Source organism: Sarcophilus harrisii, chromosome 4 (assembly GCF_902635505.1).
Source record: "Sarcophilus harrisii chromosome 4, mSarHar1.11, whole genome shotgun sequence".
Taxonomy (NCBI): domain Eukaryota; kingdom Metazoa; phylum Chordata; class Mammalia; order Dasyuromorphia; family Dasyuridae; genus Sarcophilus; species Sarcophilus harrisii.
This window is the reverse complement of record NC_045429.1, coordinates 28,788,202-28,804,543: the sequence shown is the minus strand read 5'-3', so window position 1 is coordinate 28,804,543 and position 16,342 is coordinate 28,788,202. Positions and strand designations below refer to the sequence as shown.

Sequence of the window (16,342 nt, the reverse complement as noted above, 5' to 3'; positions counted from 1 at the left end):
TATGGGCCGTGCCCCGAGTGAAAGGTCTTCAGGGTGCTGAGCTCAGGCCCCTCTGGCCAGATGGAAGACATCCCCACTTCCGCCCTGGGGTCCAGCCAGAAGCCCTGACTCCACAGTCTCCGCTGTCTGCCTCTGACTCAGTTTCCTCCGTTGTAAAGGACTGGCCTCTGGTCACAGACCACGGCCCACTGGGCCTTTGAGGTAAGTCCTTTCTCAGTGGGAAGTCCTGGCCCGCCCCCTGCCCCCTACCTCAGGCCCTCGGAGCCAAGGAGATGGGCAGACACACATACCCACAGGCGCTAGGACTTTCTCTCTTTTTTTAATCAATCAATGGTCAGTGTACCCACTGGACGGCGGGCTTGCGGCCCCAGAGCAGAGGCAGCGCTTCCCCGGGCTCTGCGGGTCTGTCCAGGGAGGTCAGTTCCTGAGTAAGGGCCGGAGCCGAGGGCCTCTCCCCCTCAGCATGGGCAGCCACCCCCGGGCACCGCTCTCTCAGGGCCCCCCCTCCATGGGCAGGAAGGACCCCTGCTGCCTCAGTTTCCCCATGAGCCTCACCAGGGGAGGGGAAGAGGCCAGGAGGGCATATCCTGGGACATTCAATAAATAAGTTAGACTCTGTGCCCCCCACGCCTCCCATAAGGCCTCACCCTGGCTCCCGGGGCCCAGGCATGAGGGCACAGCTGTGGAAGGAACTGCCTCGGCCTCACATCAGCTACCAGAGCCTCCTTCTGGGAGAACCCCCGGCAGCAAATAAATAACCCTTTCCCGCCCCACACAGGATGCATTCAGGGCCGGGGGGGAGTTCCTTGCCTCCCCCTGCAGGGAGTCAGCAGACGTCCCTGGGCTCACAGCAGATGGGGTTCCAGGCAGGAGAGGCTTCTGGGAGGCCCAACCCGGCAGGCAGCCCCTCACGTCTGCTCCATGGCTCCCCCAGGCCCCCCGCCCTCCTCCTTGGCTGGAGGCTCCAGGAAAATGGGGGTCACCGATGGTGGCTTCTTTACCCTGGGGGAGACAGGAGGAGGGCAGGAATCAGGGAGGCCTCGGGCCCCCCCAACGTGCACAACATGCCCTCTGCCCGGAGCCAGGGACAGGGATTCCTCCCCTCCTGGGCGGCCTCCCACTGCCCCTGGTTCCACCCTCTGGAGCCGAGCCTGCACCCCCTCCTGCCCCTCCCTGAGGCACGAGCTCCCCCATGCCCCCCACCAGGCCAAGTCACTCACGAGTACGGGGAGGCCGGGACGCCGACAACCAGTAAGTGATTCTTCTTCCAGAAGAGTCTCCACAGGCCCTGGTGGTTGCCTCGGACATCCAGGTCCCAAATGTGCAGGCACTGGGGAGGAAGGCCCAGGGTGGGGGTCACCTCTGTGGCCCTGACTTCCTCCTCAGCCCTGGGGCTGCTCCGTCCCAGGGAACAGGCCCTGGCATGGAGGGGGCCCAGGGGCAGCCAGGGGCCCCTCAGTGGGGAGCGGGGTGCGGGCAGGGAGGAGAGAGGGCACCTTGGCGAGCTGGGTCCACGTGGCAAAGTCGTTGTCCTGCTCCATGCGGATGAAGGTCACATACGTGCGACCCTCGGTATCGGGCACAAACGAGTCCTCGCAGGGGTCCTTGCTGTGGTCCAGAACTTCAGCCTCACTGGGGACCAGAGTGCGGATCAGGGCCAAGTCTTGCCCCACCCCCCCGGTGTGCCCCCCCCACCCCCGCCCACAGGGCTCGTACCTGAGAAGCCGAAGGACCTCGACTTCATACGCGTCCTTCTTTAGACTACAGGGAAAGGGAGATCCCGGTCAGGGGGCACCTGGGCCATTCAGGGGGGAACTGTGAGGGTTGGGCAGGAGTGGGGGAAAGGCAGCTCCCTGCTCCCGCCATATCCCAGCCCTTACCTGTCCACATTGCGGAGCTGGACGCCGGGGACGGTATTGAATTTGTGCTTCTTAAAGTAGGCCTCCTGTGGGACAAAGGTCAGACTGGTGAACTGTCCCCGGCTGACATTTCCAGGCAGCTTTTCTCCCTTCCCCCCGAAGAAGCCACTTTGGGGTAACAGAAGGACCCTCGGATTCGCACCCGGCTCCACTAAATGCTACTAAAGCAGCTGGGAAAGCCCCTGGCTCAGAGCCCTCACGGGAGGGAGGCAGAGCTGGCCCCAGAGCTGCTCAGAAGCTGGCATGGGGGCAGGTGGGGAGGGCACGGGGGTCCTCAGGGAGAGAACGGGCTCCGTCTGTGTGGCGAGTCACAGCGGCGATCCTAGACAAAGCTCTACTCTCGGAGTGACCAGAGGGGACCCAAAAAGGGAGTTTTCCCTGGTGGAACAGGAGTGCTTCAAAAAGCGAACAAATAGAGGGATCGAGTAGAAGCAGAGGAGGAAGGCGAGCCCACCTCAGGAGGCCAGAGGTTGGGAGACCGTGACCCGGGGAACATCTGGGGCCTGCCATAAATCAGCTGGAGACTCTTCCTAGGGGGGGGAGGGACCAGACCAGCTCTGGGGGAAGCCACTTGTACTCCCAGAAATGAGCTTTTGGATGAACTAGAAGAGTGGCCAGGAAGGGAAGAAGGGACAGGTGAGGAGGGGAGGGCTTTGGGACCTGGGAGATTTCACTCCTGATTCACATGGTGCCAAATTAAGGAACCCTGGAGGAACCAACCCTCAGTGCTGCCCGTCAAAGACGTCTTTTTATTATAGCTTTTTATTTACAAGACATATGCGTGGGTAATTTTTCAGCACTGACCCTTGCAAAACCTTCTGTTCCAACTTTCCCCTCCCTCAAAGACTTCTGAAGTGAACTGCCTGCAGGGAAAGCGGAACATGCCGAGAATGTGAGTCCAGAGTGGCTGGGCTCCTGACCTCCAAGGTCCGAAATGGAGACCGTCCCAGTCAAGAGATGGTCTAAAAGTAAAGAGGGAGGGGACTGAAGGAGAGCATTTGTCAAGCACTCCTGGCAAGCCAAGCACCGTGCTAAGAACTAGGAATACAAACGAGAAAAAAAACAGAAGGGGACAGTCCCTCTGCTCAAGGAATTCGCCTTTAGCTGGGAAAGACAAAACAGGAAGGTTCAGATCGAGGGAAAACAGAATGACCCGGTGACCCGATACATGAAAGGAAGAAACTTTACTGTGCTCCAAGAAGAGACCGGTGGGACAGGAACAGAGACTGAGGAAAAAACGCACATCAGCTGGTGCTGATGGAAGTCGGCGGAGCCAAGGAAAACAATACCCACAATACTCCTCACCCGCTGGTCTCAGCCCTCTCTGCCGAGGGAGGCGGCCATGGCATGCTGCCCATTTTTAAAGCAGTTTCACATCTTCCTAAAAGTTGCCACAGACAATGAAGCAACATCGAGATGAAACCTAAGCGCACCAAACAGCAGAGTACCCATGCTCTTAAAAGTGACCTGAGTTACAGGAGAAAATAGATGGCAAAATTCTACTTGTGGGGAACCTCAACTCTCCCTTCTCAAAACTAAATAAATCCAACCATACAATAAAAGAGAAATTAAGGAGATGAAACAATTAAGGAAATTTTAGAAAATACAGATATTATACACTTTGGAGAAAACGGAATGGGAATAAAAAAGCAGTACATGGCACCTTCACACATGTTATTAGGGCATTAAAAACTTCATAATCAATGTGTTAATCAGTTTCGCTGGCTTTTCCCTTTTCTTGAAAATACTGTTATATGGGATGGCTCCCAGGGAGAAAGAGGAAAGTAGGAATATACTGAAGAAATCTTGGGGATGTTTTGGTTTTTTTTTTTTTTTAAACTAGACAATGATAAAACTTGTTTTAATTTAAGAAAAAAGAAAGCTCTGGAAGTCCTTGAAATGCGATAGCAGGGAGAGGATTGAGGCCCTGAGGCCTGCAGGTTCAGGAGCAAGGCACAGGGCTGAGGGGGCAGCAGCAGGACTGGCGGATGGCAAGGCTGTGGGGGCATCGCTTTGCCCACCAGAGTGAATGTCATTCATCTCTTCCCGGGAGGGGACAATGAAGCACTCATCCCCCTAAGCCCCTCTGGCCCCCAGATGAGGAAGGGCTCAGTCTGCACAGCCACTGCCACAGCCAGTCCTGTGACCCTGGGGGCGGCGGCAGCAGCTGCGGAGGAGGAAGTGGGGCAGTTGTTCCAAGTCCGGCCAGCAGACAGCCACTGCCGAGGTCCCCCCATGTGTCCCAACCCCGGCAGGCGGGACAAGTGGCTGACCTGCTCAGAACAGCTGCTGTTTGAAAGGTCCCCGTGAAGGGCGTCCACTGCAGCCCTGACCGGATGCTGTGACTCAAGCTCCGCCTGTGGCTGGCATCCCGGTCCCACCCCACCGCCCATGGGCAGGAAAACAGGAGCCACTGCCCTCAACAGCTCTCGCCCAATGACGAACGCCCCGGCACCTGCTGTCTCATAAGTAGCTGCTAAGCCCCACGGTGCTGTTGGGGGCCTAAGCCATGGCTGGCCCTCTGCCTAGGGGTCATGCCCCCCACACTAGGAGGTAAGGGCGAGAACTGTATTGCCCCCAAGAGCTCTGCCAGACCTGGGGCTCTAGGAAAAAGGAGGCTACAAAAACAAGGTCTGATAAACCCTGGGAGGGAGCCAGGGGTAAACCCCACGGTTCTGAGTGTCTTGGCACAAATGCAGCTGGTTCTGAGCCTTCTAAAAGATAGAAGAAACATGGGAGGGAGTCTCTGCTCTGGACCCACTCAGGCCCCCCAAAAAAGAAACGAGGGAACACGAGAGGAAAGCCTGGCAGAGCCTGACAAGCACCTAAGATTTTGAGGGAGATGGTTTAAAACGCGTCCAGACAAACAAAGATTGTGTAAGACCTCCCACCCTAAAATTAGCCCGAGAGGGAAGAGGCGGAACAATTCTGCCAAGAAAGGAGCGCTCACAGGAGAGGGAGGACAACACGGGGAGGACAAATGGGAAACTGAGGCCCTCTCCTGCAGGCAGTGGGGGGACACTGGCGGGCGGGAGGACCAGGAGAACAGAACATGACCTAAGATGAGGGACTTGGCTTGTCTCTTCTTTATCACAAAAAGGCTCATTGTGGGGGATGGACTCACAGATGGGGGGGAGGAGGGGGCGGGGGGAACTGGTGGCTGAAAAACAAAAGGCATCAGTAAAACCGGAGAAGAAAAAAGGCTGAGGAAGAGCCAGGAACCACCCAAAGGGGCGTCTTGAGCAAAGCAAGTGTCAGGAAAAGCCCAGAGAAGGCGGCCTGGCTGGGACAGGGACCATGAGGAAGGAAGGAAGCTTCTGGCTGCTTGCCCACCACCCCCAAGCAGGCCCACGACTCCCTCTGCTCCCTCCAGCCTGCCAATTACTGCCCGGTGCCTCCACAGCCCGAAGGGCGTCCACGGAGGGCGCCTCCTGTCTCAGTCTCACTCCTCATCATGTGGGTACCTCGGACCCGTCCTTTGCTGGAGCTGCTCTCTCCGGACCTCCGAGCTGCCAACTGCCCAGCAGCCTCGGCTCCATCCTCCCTGACCTTGACCTCTGACGCCGCTGGTCACTCTCCTTCTCCCTAGGCTTTCAGGACACATCTTGTCTGTCTCTCGGGGTTCTCCCCCCTCCTGACTCCTTGTCTCCTTTACTGCATCCAATCCAGAGGACTGGGGTCCCTCTGTCCTGGACCCCCTTCTCTTCTCCCTCTCTACCATTCCCTTGGTGATCCCCTCGGCTCCCATGGATTTAACAATCGGTATTGATTCTCCTGCTTTTTCTGACCCAGGCTCTACTGGCCTCCACTCTCACATCTTCAGTGACCTATCGGACACCTCAAACCCATGCTGTTAAACTCAATTATGTCCCAAACCGATCTTTCCCCTGAAACCGATCTTTCCCCTGAAACTGCCCCGGCACCATTCTTTCTCAGTGTAGAAGGCACTCCCGCGCTCCCAGGCCCTCGGGCTCACAGTCTGGACTCCTCACTCTCTCCCATTCCCCCCCGGCCCCGCCCCACTGCTCCATCTCTGGAATTCGCCCTCTCCTCTCCTCTGACCCCGACACCTTCCCCTCCTGTGGCTGGACCACTGCACCAGCTGCCGGGGAGGGAGGCTCTACCTGACTCAAGTGTCTCCCATTCCAATCCATCCTCCATTAACAGGATTTTTCTAAAGTGCAGGCTGGGTCACGTCACCACCTTACTCAAGAAACTCCAGTGGCTCCCTATCGCCGCAGGATCAAATACAAAGGGCTCCATCTGGCATTCGAAGGCCTTCCTGGTTGGCCTCCTCCTCCCTCTCCGGTTCTCTTACATCTGAGTCTGCAACAGGAGCCCTTCCATCCACTGATCCTGGCCTCCTGGCTGGTTTCTGAACAAGATCCCACCATTTTCTACGATGCTCCCCCATGCCTCTGTTCTGACCACTGAGCTCCCCCGCTTCCTTTAAGCCCCACCCCAAATCCCAGCTTCCTCAGGAAGCTTTGCCCACCCCCTCTACATTCCAATGCCTTCTGCTTATTTATCCTGCATATAGCGCGCTGTCTCTTTGCATGTTGCCCCCCTGCCCCGGCTCCGTTAGATTGTAAGCGTTTTGGGGACGAGGGCTGTCTTTCCCATCTCTTTGTGCCTCAGCTTATAGCACAGAACCCAGCAAAAAAGTAGGTACTTAATAAGTGCTTATGGAAGGGGCAGCTGGGTGGCACAGTGGATAGAGCCCCAGCCCTGAAGTCAAGAGGACCTGAGTTCAAATCTAGTCTCAGACACTTCCTGGCCGTGAGCCCTGGGCAAGTCACTGAACCCAATTACCTCAGCAAAAATAAACAAACAAACAAACAAATAAATAAATAGATAAATGCTTGTGGACTGACTGTTTACTCAGCTGTCATTTCGCCTTCCTCTAAGGGGATACTCTCTAGATCAGGAAGGAGAACAAACATGGCAAATGGAGACCAGTCCCACTCTTCCCTTCCGTGCCCAAGCCTGCATCCCCGTGCTGGCAGGGCCCCTGGAGCTGGCTGTGCCCATGGCAGCGCCGCGTCGGGAATGGCACTCACCCTCCCTCACCCCTTCCACCCCGCCCCTGACTTGCCTCCCCAGCCATCCCCCGGCGTGGCCTTAGGGTGCTCTGTGACTCTGTCCCATCCCTGTCCCCGTCAGCGCTCAGGCCCTGTCCTTCCCTGTCCTTCCTCCCAAAGCCCCGCCAGCGGTCTCCCCGTCTCCAGCCTGGGTCCCTGCCCTCCCAGCGGTCAGACAAGCGGAGGCCCTGGGCAGCATGGCCCCTGGCAGACTGCCCATACCGCTGCTTCCTGCCAAGGAAACTCCGAGGGGCATCACGGTCCCAGCTCCAATTTCGCCTCCTCCCCGCACTCTCCCAGGCCGGGGGCACCCTCCTCCTCTCAGCATCCTCAGGCCCCTTCAGGGCTCAGCTCGGGACCCCCTCCTCCCCAGAGGCTTCCTTCATTTTCTCCCACTGCCCCCGTTCTCTGAAATGAGCTCCTATATACTTGCCCGCCCACATTTTCTCCCCTAGCGGAGCTGAAGCGGCCTAAGGGGGCAGCCTGCCCCCCGTGTCTCGCCATTCCTCGCCTGGTGCCCAGCACAATGCGCGCCAAAGCCCATCCATCCTCGGGGCTGTGGGGAGATGGGCCCACGCTCCACTCACTCACGTGGAAATAGCCGTTCATGTTGAGACCCACGATGCCAAAGTGGTAGGAGCGGGAGACGTCGGGGATGATACACTCGCGGCCTCGGCGCTGCTCGGGCATCCGCATCCACATGTCCCAGTCCCAGAGCTGGCGGGGGGGCACCAGGTCAGATTCGTCCCTGGTAGCACCTGCCCGTCCCTGCCCACAGTGGTGGAGGAGCAGAGGCAGCCGGGAAACAACCAAGGCAGGGGCGTGGAGGGCCTGTGGTCATCTGAGTGGCAGTGAGGGGCCGGGCAGCCACAGTGCCCCCAGGAGGCACCCGAGGGTTTCGGGGGCAGGGAGCTCACCTTCTCCGGCGTGGGCCAGCGCGGCTCCAGCTCATCCTTGTACAAAGACTTCCTTAGCACCCAGCCCAGGCCGGGCATGGTCTCTACTCGATAGAGCAGAGCCGGGTCTTCGGCCGTGTGCTCGTAGCCCTGGGGGCCGGGCCAGACCATCGGTCAGAGCGGGGGCTGGGCACCGCCACCACCTCCCCTCTCCCTGGAACCTCCTCCTCCCCAAAGCCCTCCCCAGGCCGGGTCCCACCTGGTCATTCCAGGCAGAGATACAGTAGATGGACTCATCTTCCTCCAGGAGGTGGATGGACTGACTGAGGAAGCTGAAGGAGAGAGAGGGAAGGAGTCTCTGGGTCTCGGGGCCCCTCCCCCCATTGGGGTACCCTTAGCCGGAGGCCCTGGACTTCAGCAGAACTGGGCCCGATGCGGCCCAGGCCCCACCGCCAGCCTGGGCCAGGCCCACACAACAATGAGAGACTGGAGCATGGGTCGGGCCCTCTCCTCCCTCTGGGCCCAGGACGCCGTCCTTCCCTGCCCTCCCAGCTTGCTCAGCTCTGGAGCAAAGGCCAGGCCACAGTTCCAGATTCATCCTGCCCTGGCCCAGTTCTGCAGCTCCAGACCTGAGGAGCCAGGCCCCCACGGGCCATGTCCGGAGCCCCAGGCCCTCACCTGAAGAAATCAACAGCAATGTCCAAGTCTTCTTCTAGGATCACAGCAAACTTTGCCTCCTGCATACGGATGGAAGATGCGATGGGACTTCCCACCCCCACCCTCTAGGCAACGGGGCCCACTAGCCCCAGCTCCCCAAGGGCAGCGGCCCATACTCACAGGGTAGAGGTTGAAGATGGCGGTGAGGCTGGCCTTGTAGTGCTGGGGGAAGAGGAAGGGGAGAAGGGGCTGAGTGGGGGCCTGGCCCGGTCTCCCCAGCATCCTCCCTGACCCTGCCTGGTCTCCCCAGCATCCTCCCCCTGCCCTGCCCTGGTCTCCCCGGTGCCCCCCCACCCTTCCCGGTCTCCCCAGTGCCCCCCCCAGCCCTGCCTGGTCTCCCTGGTGTCCCCCTCCCCTGGCCCGGTCTCTGGGTACCCTCCCCCGCCCTGCCCTCCCTTACGAGGTACCTGGGACACCCGGGCATTCTTGATGCTGATGGGCGTGTGCTGGATCCCCTTCAGACCGAACAGGGCGACCACATCCATGGGCTCCTGGGGGGCCACAGGCATCAGTCCTTGGAAGCCTGGGCTCCTGTCATCCACCCTCCCCACCTGACTGGCAGTCCCAAGACCTTTCCAAGGTCCTGACAGCTTCCCACCGGGGCTCTCCAAAGGGCAAGAGCCCCCCACGCCCTGCCCCTCTGGGGGGGCACCCTCCCTCACGCCTTTCTTGGGGTCCCACAATGCCAGATCCTGCTCACATAAGCTCCACAATTCCTATATTCCATTGGAGCTTCTTGGCCCTACAGCTGCCCCCAGGGCCTTCCCTTATGACCTCTCCTCCAGATGGTTGCAAAAGCTTCCTAATTAAGCCCCTCCACCCCCCCACCCCCCACTAATCTTCCCCAGCAGCCAAAATAATCTTCCTAAGCAGGCCCTGATCGGGTCACTCCTGTGCTCAAGAAACTCTGGTGGCTCCCGGCTGAGCTGGAGTGGCTGCAAGCATGACTAGGGCCTCCTGCAGAGCTGGCTGAGCTCTCTGAGGGGTCGCTCTGCGTCAGCCAGGAGGTCTCTGCCCCCAACAAGCTATAAGGAGCCAAGGAGGCCTGACCTGCTCCTCGGACTCGCAGCTGACCAAGCCGAGGCAGGGGGGCCTCTGGACATCAGTCAGGATCCGGCAAAAGCAGGGGTCCTGAACCTGGCTGGTTGGGGGCTTTAAAAACCACGGCTGGGACGGCTGTGTTCCGATGGAATTGGTTTCCCTTCTCAGGGTCTGTATTTTGTCTTATGCATTTAACAACATGGGTCTGATAAGAAGAGGTCCGAAGGCTTTTGCTTTACTCTGTGGCCCCCAGGGGCCGTGACGCCAAAAAGACAGGGGCCCCTCACCCCAGAGGCCCGCCCGGAACTGAACCAGGTGAAATTCACTGCAGATAAATGTCCAGTCTTGGGCTTGGAGTCTCTCATCAACTCCAGGCTACCCAGTACTTTCTCCCAGTAGCACCAGGAGAGGAGCACAGTGAAAGTGTCCATTTTACAGATGGGGAACCTGAGTCTGGAAGCTGGGATTCTAAGCATCCTTCTACAAAATAAGGAAAGGGGCTTGGGCTATCCTTGGTGCCAGTGACATAGCCAGTAGCCAGCCTGGTCCCGGAAGAGAAGCTATTCTCTTCCATGAGGAATATGACTTGTCCAGGGTCACAGGGTACAAGGAGCAGAATCTGGCCAGGTCAGGGTGCAGGGAGTTGATCCACAGGCTCCACCTCCAGCCCTAGGACCTACCTCGTAATAGCCATCGATGAAGACTGTGATCATGTGGGGGTTCACTCCCTGAGCAGAAAGGAGGGATCGTAGCATCCTAGGGGAGCCATGGGAAGCAGACATCAAGCTCCACCCAACACATTTCTAGATCATCTGACCCCTCCCCAGGCGTCCCCTGGGCAATAAAGCGGATGGTCCCCTTCGCCCTGGACTCCTCTAAATAGGCAGATGGACCCGGCTGGACTCCTCTAAATAGGCAGATGGACCCGGCTCTCTACCTGAGGCTTTGGGCCATCCCTTCCCCTGAAGGGGGGGACTGTCCAAGATGGGCTTCCTTCCCCTGGCTCACCTGTGCAGGTGTCCGTTTCCCTTCCCAGGATTCATCTGTATAAGCAAGGAGGCCCACCCTGGGCCTACCTGTAGTGGGTAAGGATAGACAGGTCCATGTCCCTCCCAAGGGCTCACCTGTACAGGTAGTTAGGCCGGTTCCCTGCAATGACTGCGACAGGCACATCAGCAACCTTGTTGTTGGGAAGCTGGGGGGGAAAGGAAGAACAGAACTCAGCTCCCTTGGAAGCCTCTCCTTCCTAAAGGAAAAGGCCTCAGGGAGTCTCACACGAACTCTGAATGAGATCTGGGGCACTGGGGAGGGAACCTGATATTTAATATTATTACTCTAAAAAATAATAATAATAATAATAATATTATTACTCTGCCAAAGACGGTTCGGGGGGGCCTGGGGCCAAGGGCTGGTTTCAAACCCTGCCTCTGGCCTCCATGCGTGATCCCGCAGCTCCCAGTTCTCTCTAGACCCAATTCTCCTCAGCAACACAGAAGGGATGACAGGTACTCCCCTGGGAGAGTCCACAAGCCTTGAGAAATCAAGGAGGTCCTCGTGACCCTGGCAGGCTTATGGGAGATCTGGATAAGAGGGGCCTAGCTTGGAAGGTGTTGAGTTAAGGGGGGTGAGATCTGCGTGCTGGAGGAAGGTCCCCAGTGGGGAGCGTCCAGACCCACACTCCTATCTGTAATACCAGTGCCCAGCACCTATTTTTCTGTTCAGCCTTGGGGAGCTCCACTTGTTCCCCTGGAACAATCGCCTATCAAACCTCCCCCCGCCCCACTACACACAGCTCCGATCTGGCTCAGACGTCCCTTCTTGAGACCCTCCCTCAGAACCTGCTCCCGCTCCAAGGCTCAGCCCAGCGCCCAGACCCTGAGCTCTCTGCTCACTCACCGGGTCAGGGTTGAATTCAATGGGGGTGGGGTCCCCACAGCTGCACACACTCCCATAACCCTCCACTTTGCTGCAGAAGCGTTTCCGACGGCGGTTCAGTTCGGTGTCTGCCCAGTGACACTCGGCCTCTGGGGGAGAGGAAGGGATTTGACCTGACCCTCCCCCCCACCTCCTCTTCCTCTCCTTCAGGCCAAACAGCAGTAACCAACTCTCTAGCCCAGAACATCCCGGAGTCTGGTCCCAGCACCCTCGGAGTCCCAACACCTCTGGGCCTCAGCCTCAGGCATCCAGTAAGTTCCAGGCTCAGGGATGCTCTTGGCCCACCAGCTCTCAACGATCCCCCAACCAAGGCCACATCCCATCATCCTCTCCAGCCCCTCTCAGGTCCCACCTTCAGCCGAGCTCAGTGGGACATCCGTCTTCAGCAGGATGGGCTCCCCCCAGGAAGACAAAGTGGGTGATTTGGAGTGTTTCTCCCCCAGGACAGCACCTGGTAGGGGCAAGGAGTGTGGGCAGAGGCTAGGAGGAGGAAAGGGCCTCCTGGGCCCTCCTTTCTGGGAGGCCCACCAGCCCCCAGCCCCTTACCCTGTTCTGGGCAGTCTCAGTGCTTCTCTGTAGCCCTGAGTGCCCCCAGCCCTCAGCTGAGGCCCCCGCCAGTTTTTTGGGGGGGAAGGAGCAGGATGGCAGGAGTTGCTGCTTTACCTCCTTTCCGGCCGACAAAGGCCCAGGTGTCCCTCCAGCCCAGAACTGGCCCTGCTTGGCTGCCCAGGCTCCGAAGGAGGGCCTTGGCTGTATCCTTGAGGTGGAAGGAGCCCTCGTCCTGTGGGTCAGAGGAGGTCAGGCAGGAGCTTTAAGCCAGTCACATCCTGGCTCCTGCCCTGCCCTCCACCCAGCAAAGGACCAGGATGCCCAGGAGGCCGGCTCAGGACCAAGTGCAGGGTGACCACACTGACCTTGACAGTACAGATGATCACGCGGCCGGGGGCCACCATGTTGAGGAAGAGAACCATGGCCTCGTCTTCATGGGGGGAGTATGTGTCAAACACCCGCTTTGCCATCACATGACCCTGGAGTATTGAAGAGTGGGAGAGCCAAGTAAGACCCTGGCACTCGGCTCCGGGGCTCCCCCATCCCCAGCAGGACCCGGCTCTCACCGTGGCCTGGTTGAGAACAATGACGTGGATGCCTCGTCCCTGCTCCCGAGCCTCATCTTCCAGGACCTGGGGGAGGAGGAGGAGGAAACCAGAGATGGATTAGGCAGATGGCGGGCGGCAGCCCAAGAACCTCTGAGGTCATCTGGCCTGTCCCCTCATCTTACAAATGGGGAAACTGAGGCCAAGAAGACTGAAACAGGCTGCCTGATGGCCCACAGCTAGCCAGGGCCTCAGGGTCAGGATCTGAATCCGGCTCTCCTGCCTCCGATTACTGCACCACCGCATCTGCCATCAGTCCTTGAGAGACCTTGAGGACTCGGCAGTCCTGCTGAGGGGCAAGGGAGGCTTCCCCCAAGGCGTCTGCAAACACGTTAGAGTGCCGTGCAAACGCTGACTAGGACCCCAAGCATGACTGCTCCCGCTCCTCCTGTTGCTGCTGTCACAGCTCCAACTGCTGGTGACCCTGGGCGAGCTTAGGGCCCACTGAGGAACCGGCCCATCCTGCTTCCACTGCACTGGGAAAGGGCACTAAGCTGTCCCTGGGGCCAGTGACAATGCAGGACAAAGGGGACAGGGCTGAGTCACATGGGAGAAGGAAGAGAAGCTGTTCTGTTTTACCAGCAGGGAGCCTGACTTGTCCAGGTCACACGGCTAGCAATCCAACTCTGTCCCACCTTTAGGTACAAGCGTACCTAGGTGTAAAGGGCATGTTATTGCCCTGTAAGGTAAGAAACAGCAAACAAGGTGCAGAGGCACCAGAAGACTTGCATGAACTGACGCAGACTCCAGACCACACAAACGTGCAAATGGAGCCACTGAAACAAGAGGCTGTCCAACCACTGGGAAAGAGCTCAGCCCAGGGCCGTGACCAGAGCTTGCCTCCCTTCTTCCCTCCCTTGCAGAGGCGGAGAACTATGGATGAAGAACTTCAGGCTTTTCCAAAGCTTGGGCTAAGTGGGTGGCTCCCCCCATTTTCCCTCTCAAGGGTTCTCACCCTCAGAGGCAGCCAGACTTGGCAAGAGAAATGTCAATTAGTTGCTCAGTTTGGTCAATATACGTGTGAAGCCCCCTCCTATGTATCTCCTCTCCTCTAATTTCACATCCCCTTCTCTTTACCTGGACTATTTTAATCTTCTCCTAATTGGTCTGCTTCTACTCTCTCCTCTCAAGTGTCTGGCACACAGATGGCACTTAATCAATGTTTATTGGCCAACCGACTCCTTTATCCAACCTCTCCTAGCTGCCAAAACAATTTTCTTATTGGAGATTCCCTGACCACTTCATTCTCTTGCTCCAGAAGGTCCTATGGCTCCCTACTACTTATAGGATGAAATTCACACTCCAGACACCGAAATCCTTCTGGCTCCCAAACACCTTTGCAAACATCTCCCACCACTCTCCTCTGACACATTCGACGTTCCAGCCAAAGGGGCCTCTTGGCTGCCACCTGGACATGACATTCTACGCCCATCCCTGGATTTTTGCCAGGCCGCTTTCTATTCTTGGAATACAACTTCCTTCTCACTTCTGTCTCTGAGTCCCTGGCTCCAGCCTCAGTATCATCTCCTTGCTGAATATACTTATTCATCTTTCCCTTTTTTCAAAGGGAAAAAACAGAGGCTGCCAGAGGGGAAGGGGCTTGCGGGGAGTTACACAGTCAACCTGATCTCCAGGCTGCCTTGCCCTGCTCTTAGCCTCTACAGGGCTGGGCCTAGGCTCTCTCCCTGTCTGCCCCCTAACTCTCCGAAGGTGCTGCAGGCATGAACCCCTGGCCCTTCCTTCCTTCAAGCTACCACCTGGCCCTCTGGGAAGATCTGCCAGATCCTGGTAGCCCCAGGGCTCTGCCTGGACACACGAAAGTCTCCAAACCCCTCCTATACCCCCCTTACCTTCCACAGCCGCTGTAATGTGGTCTGACTAGTTTTTATAGAGAAGCTGGGGTCTCTCGGCCGAATCCCTCGGGATCGTGCCCTCCTGGGCTCCCTCACCCCAATATCTAACACCAGGTTTATCTATTTAACTGGACAAAGTCCCTCCCGGGCAGCCAGGGGACTTTTCTGGGGAAAGCAACTTGAGGCGCTGGAGGGGACAGGGAATGAGAAGCTGCGCCCCACTCACCGTAGTGCCATCCACAGCCACATATACTTTGCTCCGGCTGGAGTAGACCTCAACATCCAGCACCCTGCGGGGGCCCGCAGCGCCCCGCCTCGGGGGCTCCTGGTGCTGCAGGGTCTCCTCTGGTGAGAAGAGGACAGAGGGTCAGCTCAGCCCCTCCTCTCTTGGCCCCTCCCCCTGCCCCAAAGTGAGGCTCTCAAACCATAGTCCTGCTCTGACTCCAGGTCCTCCCCATCCTCCGGGAGCCCTCCGCGTGTGTCCAGGATCAGTTTGATGTTGACGAGGACGGTCACCAGCAGAAACAGCACGGCCCCGGTCTGCAGGAGAAGGAGCAGTTGGGGCAAAGAGCCGACGAAGGGAAGGCCCGGGGGCAGCCAAGCCGCCTTCTCCCCTTCCAGGGCGGGTCTTGGGGGCGAGTATTCGGCTACCACAGCCTGCCCCCCCAGCCCTCTGAACAGTCTTCCAGAGTGGTGGGGGCTCCGCCTGCGCACCCAGAGGCACCCTCCGGCAGCGGCTACGATGCTGCTTTATTCGTTTTTATGGAGAACCTGGGTTTCCTGGGCCAGGCTGGAGCCTCCCTCAGGACCTGCCCTCCTGGGCTCCTCCTCTGCCCCCCCCAAGGCAGGGCCCCCAAGCCCAAGAACACCAGGAGGGATGGGGGCAGCGCAGGGAAGGTGGGACCGAGAGGGCCTCCTACCCAAACCCTGGGGGCGGGAGGAGCAGGCCATGAGGGAGGCCAGGAGGGGCAGGCCTGGGTCCCCAGAGGGCTTCCGGGAGGGGGGCTGGCGGAGGAGCCTCTTTGGGGAGGGGGAGACAAAAAGGAGCCCGAGCTGGGCTGCAGCCCGACCTGGCAGAGGCGCCGCACGAGGCGCTGGTTGGTCAGTCGGTACTTCCAGGCCAGGTACCAGCCGCGCTTCTTCCTGGCCCCGAAGGGCTTCCCCGGGGGCCCGGGTTTCCACTCGTCCATGCCCGAAGCAGCGGGGCCCAGGCTCCTCAGTGGGGCCTCCGGGGGCTCCCTGGCATCGCACCTGGCGACATCGGAGGGGTGGCTGTGCCGGGCTCAGCGCTCCCCTCCTGGGCTGGACAGTGCCAGGGAGGGGGGCCCTCGGAGGGGATGCAGGTGTGGGCCAGTCTCCGGCAGGGCGCCTCCCGGAACGCTCCGGGCCCGGCCCCCTCCTGGACCCCCTCCCAGTTCCGGGCCCCCTTCCCCTCCCCCCCCCATGGACCTCCGGGAACCCCCTCCCCCCCGCCCCCTCCTGTACCCCCTCCCGGAACGCTCCGGGCCCCGCCCTCAGGAAGGAGCCCTCCTGGAACCCCCGCCCCCGCCCCCTCCTGGAACCCCCGCCCCTTCCTGGAACCCCTGGGCCGCTCCCGCCCGCACTCACGGCCGCCGAGGGGCGCCCGCGGGCTCAGGGCCCGCAGCAGCGGCAGCGGCTGCAGCGGCCAGTGGCTACGGAGCGAGCCGCCTCCTCCATGCTGCCTCCCGGCCCCTCCCGGTCCCGCCCCGCCCCGCCCCGCCCCGC

The 16,342-nt window shown here is 59.3% G+C and overlaps 1 protein-coding gene across 1 annotated transcript; it reads right to left on the bottom strand.

The window, feature by feature from the left end:
- Positions 1–300: 300 nt before the first annotated feature.
- POMGNT1 (protein O-linked mannose N-acetylglucosaminyltransferase 1 (beta 1,2-)) lies at positions 301–16,342 on the bottom strand. The gene is made up of 22 exons (XM_031969195.1): positions 16,205–16,342; positions 15,667–15,847; positions 15,022–15,136; positions 14,823–14,941; positions 12,705–12,770; positions 12,504–12,617; positions 12,253–12,370; positions 11,942–12,040; positions 11,551–11,678; positions 10,779–10,849; positions 10,335–10,410; positions 9,021–9,104; positions 8,734–8,775; positions 8,575–8,633; positions 8,156–8,228; positions 7,918–8,046; positions 7,592–7,717; positions 1,881–1,945; positions 1,717–1,761; positions 1,497–1,632; positions 1,221–1,330; positions 301–1,002 (listed from the first exon to the last, which is right to left on the bottom strand). Exons 2-22 carry the CDS (start codon positions 15,784–15,786, stop codon positions 909–911), a joined length of 1,989 nt encoding a protein of 662 aa, XP_031825055.1. The 5' UTR covers positions 15,787–15,847; positions 16,205–16,342; the 3' UTR covers positions 301–908.

What these genes read in the sequence shown, in the direction of transcription:
- POMGNT1 (XM_031969195.1), bottom strand. Translation starts at nt 15,786, where the DNA reads ATGGACGAGTGGAAACCCGGGCCCCCGGGGAAGCCCTTCGGGGCCAGG. An exon ending in TGGCTGTGGATGGCACTACG is followed by an intron (nt 12,771 to 14,822) that starts GTGAGTGGGGCG and finishes CTCCTCCCCCAG; the next exon opens with GTCCTGGAAGATGAGGCTCG. An exon ending in TGATCATCTGTACTGTCAAG is followed by an intron (nt 12,371 to 12,503) that starts GTCAGTGTGGTC and finishes TCTGACCCACAG; the next exon opens with GACGAGGGCTCCTTCCACCT.